This window comes from Gorilla gorilla, chromosome 4, assembly GCF_029281585.2.
Source record: "Gorilla gorilla gorilla isolate KB3781 chromosome 4, NHGRI_mGorGor1-v2.1_pri, whole genome shotgun sequence".
Lineage (NCBI taxonomy): Eukaryota > Metazoa > Chordata > Mammalia > Primates > Hominidae > Gorilla > Gorilla gorilla.
In genome coordinates, this window is record NC_073228.2 from 40,438,046 (window position 1) to 40,449,798 (window position 11,753).

The 11,753-nt window shown below is 41.2% G+C and overlaps 1 protein-coding gene across 1 annotated transcript in view; it reads left to right on the plus strand.

Moving 5' to 3' along the window:
- The window catches only part of CA10 (carbonic anhydrase 10), a 541,322-nt gene extending 539,690 nt beyond the window's left edge, over window positions 1-1,632 (plus strand). Inside the window, exon 9 of the mRNA XM_031011537.3 lies at window positions 342-1,632. Coding sequence (XP_030867397.1) covers window positions 342-364 — 23 coding nt within the window. The 3' untranslated portion in view covers window positions 365-1,632. The remainder of the gene's footprint in view (window positions 1-341) is intronic.
- Window positions 1,633-11,753: the final 10,121 nt, after the last annotated feature.

Genomic DNA, 11,753 nt, shown 5'->3' on the forward strand with positions numbered 1-11,753 from the left:
ATGACTATCCTGCGCTGCCCAATACAGCAGCTGCTAGCCATATGTGGCTATTGAACATTGGATGGGTGACTAGTACAATGATGCAACTAATTTTTTATTTTAATTAATTTAAATTTATAGTAGCCACATATGGCAGCTAGTGGCCAGCATATTGGTCAGTATAGGCCTAGAAGGACATGGAGAATTGGAAGGGAGTAGTTGGAATGCATATAAGTAAGCAGGCATTTACAAAACAGTCCCTTCCCCTCTGGAGAAATTCTCTAAAACTGTGTGCAAATTAATTGAGTATGCCTCGTTTTATGTTGTATGTGTGATTTTTTTTTCTTTCTCTCTCTTTGCAGTAAATGAATGGCTCCTCAAGTAGGGAACAAAGCCAAGAAGAATCCCACCTCAGTGAAATGCTACAACTGTGAATTGACATAACCTAGAATGTCCCCCTTCTTGCTTCTCTCTCCTTCTTTCCCCCAAGCCTCATTCATTCTTGGGATTGGCCCTTTCTTCATGAAAAGTGTCTGCAAAACCATGGCAGAGGAATACATCTCTCACACATACTCACAAACACACACACAAGCACTTGCACATACATACAAACACATGCAAACATACCTACACACACACACTCTCTTACAACCTCCATCATGGGAAGTCAAGTTTCAGAAACAAAAGTCTCATTCATAAGAGGTCTTAGAAGAAAATAACCAGTTAACCTGATTACAATTTTGATACCGTTTTCCTGAACTAATAAATCTACCCAATGAGACTTTTCAGCCTTTGTACATACAAAATTCTTCCAAAAGAGAGAGGAGAAAATACAGCTCTGATGGCATCAAATGGACTTTGCATCAAGTAATTTCAGATAGTGTCCTAGGATCCTTTGAGGGTGGGTAGCAGGTGAGCAGGACAAAGTTGACCAAGGACACTTATTTCTAGATTATGATTCTTCTGTTTACTCAACAATATAAAAAGAAAAAAAGGACAGACATTGAAGAGCTACACATTGTATATATATCACCACAGACTATAAGGAAATGGAATTATTTCCCTCTTTGTCACATATCCGTAGTAGGATTTGCCAAGATCAGAAATTATCCATTTGCTGTTTCTTGTTTTCCAAAGGTCATATATTGTGTTTGGTTATTGTTACCAGCTCAATAAATGTGTTTAACGAGTTAATTTCATTTTTCTGGCTTTGGTCTGTTCTCCTTCCTTACAGGCTAAGCCCTGGCTCCATGCAACTGCATTCTTTGATTTCACTTGTTCCTTCATCTACATGTTTTGTTCATTTGCAGCCAGTTTTTACTGAGTTTGTGGCAATCAGGAATGCATTTGCTAAGCAAGTATGACTTTAATTCCACTCCATGGCTCGATCATTCACATGAGGTGAGCTTCAGCCTGAGATAGCAGGCGACAGATTTCTTGCGTTTCAAAACTGCCATGCCCCCCGTGATGCTCCCGTGAAGGAATGCACTTTGCCTTGTAAGTTCCTGGGAAAGGGGTATCTTTTCTCTCCAGGTGCAGCCAGATCTCACAAAGTACAAAACGAATGCCTTTCTTTTCTTGTTTATAATGGTCACTCACTGTGTTTGGTTACTGTCAACAAATCAATAAATGTGTTTAACAAGTTACCCAGTACCCATGTCTGACTTTATTGAGAAAGAGGATGCTCCCTGCTGAAGTCTCTGAGTCCTGCTGGGTGCAGGAGCAATTGCATACCGGGCTGGCAGGGCATCCAGAACAGCCTGTCTAGCCATTCCCAGAGCCAGGTAATTAATACCCTGTTGAGAAAACATATAGGCTTAGCTCCTGGAAGAGAACACTTGGATGTTTGTTCAGTGGCCAAATTAAAAATAACTTTCATCTCTCCTTTCTGTCACACTCTCCTGGAAGGGGGAGAGCACAGGCAAGGAGAGTCTGTGCAAATGAGAACATTCCCAAGCATATGAAAAACTTCAGCCTAGTGACTAGATGGATTGACAATGAAAAATTCAAAACACCCAGTTATTTCATATTCAAAATAATATACTTAACTGGATTTTATCTTTTACTTTTTGCATCAATGTCAGACACACGGCAGCCTTAGCTATGATGGCATCTAGACCTATTTCTGAGCAACCTTATTTTTCCAGAGAACCAAATATTCACAAAGGTTTAGGGTAAGCAGGTGGCAATCTTTACATGGCTTGCTGCTGCTTCTGAGGTAGAATCTTCCTTATCCTGCAATGGCAGGCAGCGATATAGTATAACAGCTGAAGAATATGGATGGTAAATCAACTTTACTCTGCCTCTTGCCTGCTGTGTGACCCTAGGCAAGTTGCTTTACTTCTCTATCTGTACGTTGGGGAGGTTAATAATTGCCTCTATGAGTTATGAGGCTTAAACACTATGTAGTTACTTAAAGCAGCCTGCACAATACCTGCAATGTCCGTTCTATAAATGGTACCAATAGTAGAGCATTTGTACGACCTGCCTATTAAAAGTTTATCTGAGTCATACCATGCCTTCCTTTACAGGGTGGTGGTAGCATCAATCACAACAAGGACACCAGAGTGACAGCAAACGAAAGCAATAGATACCCAGCAGACTGCACATAGATAAATGCCTACGATGTGTTGAGGAAGAGAAGGAGAAGCACGAGCAAGGAAGGCAGGCAGGCAACTGGGTTTCTAGGCCCCACCCCATCACAGCATCCTCTCTGACACTGGGCAAGTCAACTCCCCTCCCTGGGGCTGAGTCCTTATCGACAAATGATTTGGACAAGATGACCTCCCCTGGCCTTTCCACTCTTAATTCCCCAACTGTGCCTCTCATTCAGTTCTTTAGTCCAGTGAGAACAAAGAAAAACCCAGTCTCTCACCCCTAGGGCCCCTAGGCATAGGCAGACTTTCGCCTTGACCAAACAGGACTCAAAATGGGGCAAACTGGCTCCTGTCTCTGACTTTCTGGGCCAGTCCTAAATGCCCCTTTCTCCATACTCACTAGGTTTCCCAAACTAGAAAAAGAAAACATAGTCACTTTGCCCTCACAATATGTGGGAGTAATAAAAAGACTAGCTAGATTAGTACCTCTCAAAAAAAAAAAAAGAAAAGGTGGTAGTTTTTAAAGTACCAAAGAGCCCCTGGACTTCCTGAGCACCCATGGGCTGTAAAATCTATTGATGTATTCTTGTTCTTTGGTGTCTTCATCTAGGACTTTGGTCTGATCTGGGTCTTGATCTCTTCAACATCACTAATCATCAGGGAAATGCAAATCAAAACTACAATGAGATACCACCTCATACCTGTTGAAGACATCAAGGAACAAAAATACATTAATCAATTTTGCAGTCCATGGGTGCTCAGGAAGTTCCAGGGGAGTGGTGTCTCTGTGCTCCACAGTGTGTGCCGATCGGCCAGCTTTGCCTGTTGGAGCCCAGGCTGACAGGGGCACCCCTTCCCTTTTGGAGAAGTAGTCTGCAACCTGCAAGGAAACACATGCTAAGCCTCAGTTCCCTCCTCTGCGAAATGGGGGAGGGAGGTAAATATACACCCAAGAGAGATCTGGACAAATTGAATGAAAAAAAGAACACATCGAGGTGAGTGGATCACCTGAGGTCAGAAGTTTGAGAACAGCCTGGTCAGTATGGTGAAACCGTGTCTCCACTAAAAATACAAAAATTAGCCGGGCATGGTGGCACATGCCTGTAATCCCAATTACTCGGGAGGCTGTGGCAGGAGAATCACTTGAACCCAGAAGGTGGAGGTTGCGTGAGCCAAGATCCATCACTCCACTGCACTCCAGCCTGAGTGACAGACTAAGACTCTGTCTCAAAAAAAAAAAATCATGTGGAAATCCACAGCCCTAGCCCCTTCTTGGGGACACATTTTATGGTTTCCCAGACCATTTAGGGCCTTGTTCCAATCTCCCTCTGTAGCAGTTAAGTTTCCATGGTGACATCAGGACAACCACAACTCACTGCACTAAATGTGTCTGGAATGTGGTACAAGACAGTGAGAGAATCACATGGAATCTGGACAGGAAAGCAGTCCTTGACCACAGCCCATAACACACACATCAGGCCAAAGAAGATGATTGACAATGGTCAATTAGCATATGCCCATACCCCCAGGGTGGACCCATCCTGCTGGAATCCAGAACACCCGCAGTTCATAAGAGTATCTCAATTTTCCTGTTCCAGAAATCCTAAAAGTAGGACCTCTAGGAGCAGAAACTTACTGTAATATTATTCACCAACTGGCACAACTGAACATAAGGAAAGATCTGCCAAGACTCCAGATGAAAAAAACATACTATTATTGATAAGGTCTGCCATAGGTTGCATATTTTCTGTGGTCCAGGCCCTGTGCCAAGCAGTTTACAAATATCATCTCATTTTACCCACACAGTGACCTACAAAGTAATCACCACTGCTGTCCCTGGGTTGTAAATGCAGAAATTAACTTCTTATAGACCAGGTGATAGCCTCAGGATCACACAGCTCATAGGTGGCAATGCCAGACTCAACTCTTCTAAGCCAGTGGTTCTCAAAGTATGGCTTCAGCCAACAGCATCACTTAGGAGCTGGTTAGATATGCACATGTTTAGATCCCACTACAGACCTATTGACACTCAGAGGGTGAGGCCCAGCCATCTGTTTTAACAAGCCCCCTAGATGATTCTGATGCACACTCAAGGTGAGAATCACTGTAAATCAAATATTCATCCCTACTACTTCCTACTCTACAGGTTCCCAAACTTTACTACATATTAGAACTTCTTTAGCATAATGTCCTCCAAGTTCACCCACGTTGTGGCAAATGTCAAGATTTCCTTCTTTTTAATGCTAATATTCCATTGTACGTCTATGCCACATTTTCTTTACCTCTTCATCTGTCAGAGAACAATTTAGCTTTTATCCATGTCTTTTTATTATTATTATACTTTAAGTTTTAGGGTACATGTGCACAATGTACAGGTTAGTTACATATGTATACATGTGCCATGCTGGTGTGCTGCACCCATTAACTCGTCATTTAGCATTAGGTATATCTCCTAATGCTATCCCTCCCACCTCCCCCAACCCCACAACAGTCCCCAGAGTGTGATGCTCCCCTTCCTGTGCCCATGTGTTCTCATTGTTCAATTCCCACCTATGAGTGAGAACAAGCAGTGTTTGGTTTTTTGTTCTTGTGATAGTTTACTGAGAATGAAGATTTCCAATTTCATCCATGTCCCTACAAAGGACATGAACTCATCATTTTTTGTGGCTGCATATTATTCCACGGTGTATATGTGCCACATTTTCTTAATCCAGTCTATCATTGTTGGACATTTGGGTTGGTTCCAAGTCTTTGCTATTGTGAATAGTGCCGCAATAAACATACGTGTGCATTGTGTCTTTATAGCAGCATGATTTATAGTCCTTTGGGTATATACCCAGTAATGGGATGGCTGGGTCAAATGGTATTTCTAGTTCTAGATCCCTGAGGAATTGCCACACTGACTTCCAAAATGGTTGAACTAGTTTACAGTCCCACCAACGGTGTAAAAGTGTTCCTATTTCTCCACATCCTCTCCAGCACCTGTTGTTTCCTGTCCTTTTAATGATCGCCATTCTAACTGGTATAAGATGGTATCTCCTTGTGGTTTTGATTTGCATTTCTCTGATGGCCAGTGATGGTGAGCATTTTTTCATGTGTCTTTTGGCTGCATAAATGTCTTCTTTTGAGAGGTGTGTGTTCATGTCCTTCGCCCACTTTTCGATGGGGTTGTTTGTTTTCTTGTAAATTTGTTTGAGTTCATTGTAGACTGTGGATATTAGCCCTTTGTCAGATGAGTAGGTTGCAAAAATTTTCTCCCATTTTGCAGGTTGCCTGTTCACTCTGATGGTAGTTTCTTTTGCTGTGCAGAAGCTCTTTAGTTTCATTAGATCCGATTTGTCAATTTTGGCTTTTGTTGCCATTGCTTTTGGTGTTTTAGACATGAAGTCCCTGCCCATGCCTATGTCCTGAATGGTAATGCCTAGGTTTTCTTCTAGGGTTTTTATGGTTTTAGGTCTAACGTTTAAGTCTTTAATCCATCTTGAATTAATTTTTGTTTAAGGTGTAAGGAAGGGATCCAGTTTCAGCTTTCTACATATGGCTAGCCAGTTTTCCCAGCATCATTTATTAAATAGGGAATCCTTTCCCCATTGCTTGTTTTTCTCAGGTTTGTCAAAGATCAGATAGTTGTAGATATGCGGCATTATTTCTGAGGGCTCTGTTCTGTTCCATTGATCTACTGTTTTGGTCCCAGTACCATGCTGTTTTGGTTACTGTAGCCTTGTAGTATAGTTTGAAGTCAGGTAGTGTGATGCCTCCAGCTTTGTTCTTTTGGCTTAGGATTGACTTGGCGATGTGGGCTCTTTTTTGGTGCCATATGAACTTTAAAGTAGTTTTCTCCAATTCTGTGAAGAAAGTCATTGGTAGCTTGATGGGGATGGCATTGAATCTATAAATTACCTTGGGCAGTATGGCCATTTTTACAATATTGATTCTTCCTACCCATGAGCATGGAATGTTCTTCCATTTCTTTGTATCCTCTTTTATTTCATTGAACAGTGGTTTATAGTTCTCCTTGAAGAGGTCCTTCACGTCCCTTGTAAGTTGGATTCCTAGGTATTTTATTCTCTTTGAAGCAATTGTGAATGGGAGTTCACTCATAATTTGGCTCTCTGTTTCTCTGTTATTGGTGTATAAGAATGCTTGTGATTTTTGCACATTGATTTTGTATCCTGAGACTTTGCTGAAGTTGCTTATCAGCTTAAGGAGATTTTGGGCTGAGACAATGGGGTTTTCTAGATATACAATCATGTCATCTGCAAACAGGGTCAATTTGACTTCCTCTTTTCCTAATTGAATATCCTTTATTTCCTTCTCCTGCCTAATTGCCCTGGCCAGAACTTCCAACACTATGTTGAATAGGAGTGGTGAGAGAGAGCATCCCTGTCTTGTGCCAGTTTTCAAAGGGAATGCTTCCAGTTTTTGCCCATTCAGTATGATATTGGCTGTGGGTTTGTCATAGATAGCTCTTATTATTTTGAGATACGTCCCATCAATACCTAATTTATTGAGAGTTTTTAGCATGAAGGGTTGTTGAATTTTGTCAAAGGCCTTTTCTGTATCTATTGAGATAGTCATGTGGTTTTTGTCTTTGGTTCTGTTTATATGTTGGATTACATTTATTGATTTGCATATATTGAACCAGCCTTGCATCCCAGGGATGAAGCCCACTTGATCATGGTGGATAAGCTTTTTGATGTGCTGCTGGATTCAGCATCAATGTTCATCAAGGATATTGGTCTAAAATTCTCTTTTTTGGTTGTGTCTCTGCCCGGCTTTGGTATCAGGATGATGCTGGCCTCATGAGTTAGGGAGGATTCCCTCTTTTTCTATTGATTGGAATAATTTCAGAAGGAATGGTATCAGTTCCTCCTTGTACCTCTGGTAGAATTCGGCTGTGAATCCATCTGGTCCTGGACTCTTTTTGGTTAGTAAGCTATTGATTATTGCCACAATTTCAGCTAAATTTCCCTCTACACACTGCTTTGAATGTGTCCCAGACATTCTGGTATGTTGTGTCTTTGTTCTCGTTGGTTTCAAAGAACATCTTCCATGTCTTTGTTATTGTAAGTAATGTTGCAATGAACTTGGGAGTACAGATATCTCTTTGCAATCCTGGTTTCAATTCTTTTGGGTGTATACGCAGAAGTGGGATTGTTGGATCATACAGTAGGTCTATTTAATTTTTTGTGGAATCTCCATACTGTTTTCAATAGTCTGTACCAATTTACATTCCCATCAACACTGTACAAAGGTTCCCTTTTCCCCACATCTTTGCCAACATTTGTTATCTTTGGTTTGCTTGATAATAGCCATAACATGTATGAGGTGGTATCTCATTGTAGTTTTGATTTGCATTTCCCTGATGATTAGTGATGTTGAACACCTTTTCATATACCTGTTGGCCACTTGTATGTCTTCTTTGGAGAAATGACTATGCAGGTCTTTTACCCATTTTTTAATCAGATTATTTGGGTTTTTTTCTATTGAGTTGTGGGAGTACTAAATGAAATAAGCCAGACTCAGAGGAACAAATACTACACGACCCCATTTATATTAGGAATCTAAAATAGTCAAACTCATAGAAGCAGAGAGTATGGTGGTGGTTATCAGGAGGTTGGGGGAGGAGAAATCAGGGAGGTGTTGGTAAAAAGTCAAATCGTTTTAGTTATTCAGGATGAGTAAGTCCTAAAGATCTACTGTAGAGCATAATACCTGTAGTTAACAATGCTATCTTTTATATTTTAAAAATGTATATATAAAAATAATAGGGTAGATCTTATACTAAGTGTTCTTATGACAAAAGACGAGGAAACTTTTAAGGATAATGGTTGCATTTATGCATTGTTTATGGTGATGCCTTCAAGGGTGTATACTTATCTTCAAACTCATCAAGATGTATATACATTAAATATATACAAGTTTTATATGTCAATCATAAAAACATAATTAGATAGATGTCATTCATTCATTTTGTATGTCAATCATAAAAATATAACCCAATAAAAAATATAGTAATAATTTAAAAAAGAATCTCCTAGAAAGTTTGAAAAATCCCAGTGCCCAAGTTGTACTGCATATCACTTAAATCAGGATGTCTGGGAGCAGCAGCCAGGCTTCAGTGTATTATAAAGATCTGCAGATGATTCCAACATGCAGCAAACTTTGGGGATCACACCTCTACCTAAAGGACCTTCTCAGTGGAGGGTTCACCTCTGACGGGCATCCATCGGAGCCCAGAGGCCAGAGTTATCTAATGGCCATTCCCTTTTCAGAATCAGGTCCAGATTCCTATGCATGTTAACTATTTTCGATGGTCTCAGAATGTTTCCCATCCCAATTTTCTCCTTCAATTAACAGGTCCAGAGTTTGAATAACAAATCTCTCTCTCAAAACATTGCTATTTGAAATACTGGCTTGGCACCAGCCTTCTAAAATCCACTCGAAGTCATCACTCCTAATAACTCAGACTGCAAAGTTTCCAAGACCTCAGACTATTACAAACAAATGAAAACAAGCTGTGAGTCAGGATACCAGAAGTTCAGAAACAAGCTGGGTCCATCATGAAAAGTTATAAGCCAGCTGTGGCCCCAACAGTTCTAACTCCAAAGTGTCTCTTCCATGCCACATTCCCTCCCCCAACCCTTCAGCCCTGTGACAAGGCCTAGTCCCAGCCCTCATCCTCTTTGGCCTGGACTACAACAATATTTACTCAGAAGGTCCTTCTGCCTCCAGTCTCCAGATAAGTGAGAGACCGTGGGTCAAGAGTGTAAAAATACCCAAGCACTGTTCTCATATAAAGGGAACCTGAGTTCACCCTGAATAAATGTCGAAGGAAATTTAGGCTGGGCTGAGGAGCAGGTAGAAAACAATCTGAGACACTTTCCAGAGAGGAGACCAAAACACAAAGCTACACAGAAAATCCAGCAGGGCAGCATTCCAAATTGATTTGGTAGAGAAACAGATTTCAGGCACAATACAAGAGGGCAGCACCTGGATGCCAGACCTGGAATGGACATAGGAATCAGGACTCAGGAGAATTGCCTGAGCTGCTCTTCACAGGGTATCTGAGGTCTTAGCCATGGTCCAGGTAGGGAGGAAGGGTTAGAGAGTCATATTCTGACCTGGACTTTGCCAGCCCACTCCCATCTCATCACTAGGACGAACGAACGAAAACTTCCAACCAGAGCATATCTCCCAACACTCAAGCTTTCAATGGTTCCCAGTTGTTTCAAGGTTAAAGGATCAAATTCTTTTGCAAAGCCTTTCTTAATGGATTCTCAGCAGAGGTCCAAAAATTCATGTCTCAGCCCTCCTGATGAACGTTGGGGGGCCAGCTACCCTAGACCCTTCGCTGACATTCAGATACCCGCTCACACTTTTCCAGCCTCCTAACCATAGTCCATGTCATCACTCAGCTTAAAATGCTGTTTTTGATTCTTCCTCACCTATGGACACATGACATACCTTTAAAGAGACCTAGCTCAAATGCCACTTCCCAAGATTCCTTCATCTCCTCAGGGGAAATGATTTCTTCCATCCTCTGAGCTCACACAGCATATTGATTATATCTCTAATTAACATTTACTTCACTCGGTTCTATGTTAGAAATATGCGTTAGTAATATACAAAGAACTTCATGTGGTTCTATATTTTCCTGTCTGCACGTGCCAATTTGAAGTTCCCTGAAGACAGAGATGATCTCTTCATTCATCTTTGTATCTCTCCCTTCTATGCACAGAAAGAGGAATAGAAAGAAATCATATAATACTTTGCAAAATAGGAGATATTAAAAAAATTGCTACATAGAATTTTCCTATGGGATGGAGGATAGCATCTGATTCCTTTCAATTCAGAGTTGTTGACCTATGTATCAAATATGTATCAGGCAGAGTGCCGGCTTATTTTACATATTATTTTACATACATTCTTTATTTTATTTGGTGCTCCTAGCAGTTCTGCCAAGTAGTTCTTGACTTTATTTTATAGATAAGGAAGTTATCAAAGAGATCCATACACACTCAGGATCATATAGCTGGTGTGTACTGGAAACAGAAAGTTACAGCAAAAGCTGATGCTAGAGAAGCCTTGGGTGAACATGTCTTAGCTGATGCCGGAATGGAACAGTGCTTCTCTTTGGGACTGTAGTCATCTAGTCTTATTCTTCATACTGGATCTCTTACGGTCTGAATTTTTTTTGCTTTTGTTTCTGAGACAGGTTCTCACTCTGTCTCCCAGGCTGGAGTATAGTAGCAAAATCATAGCTCACTGCAGCCTCTATCTCCTGGGCTCAAGCCATCCTCCCACCCCAGCCTCCCAAGTAGCTGGACTGCAGGTGTTCGTCACCACACCTGGCTAATTTTTATTATTTTTAGTAGAAACAAGGTCTCATTATATTGCACAGGCTTGTCTTGAACTCCTGGGCTCAAGTGATCCTCCTGCCTCAGCATCCCAAAGTGCTGAAATTACAGGTGTGAGCCACCATGCCTGGCCTAATCTGAATGTCTGTCTCCCTAAAATTCGTATGTTGAAATTTTAGCCCCCAAGGCAAATGTATTAGGAGGTAGGACTTTTGGGAGGTGATTAGGTCATAAGGGTGGAGCTCTCATGAACGGGATTAGTGTCTTTATAAAAGAGCCTTGAGAGAGATGCCTCACCCCTTTTACCATGTGAGGACACAGCAGGAAGGCACCATCTATAAGACAGAAAGTGGGCCCTCACCAGACACTAAATCTGCCTTAATCTTGGACTTCCCAGCCTTCAGAACTGTGAGAAATAAATTTCTGTTTCTATAATGCAGCCAGTTTACGGTATTTTGTTTAAACAGCCAAAATGGACTAAGACAGGACCCAAGGCATAGGAACTCTGCCAATGGCTCCCAACCCCAGACCAATTAAATCAGTCTCTGACTTTTGAGTCCATGCCATCAATAGATTTTTTAATGTTTTTTTAAGTCACAGGTGATTCTATTCTTCTATCTGCAAATATATCGAGACATTTGCTTTCCTCTAGAAAATAGTTTCCAAGGGAAAAAAAGATATTTGCCTAACAGTTCCAAATACATATAGGTTACCTGGCCCTGGAACAGATGCTCAGATAAAATGGTAGGACGGAGAGTGGATGAAAGAAAAGAACAATTCCTTTACGGGCCCAGGATGCTAGGTTCTGACACATGAA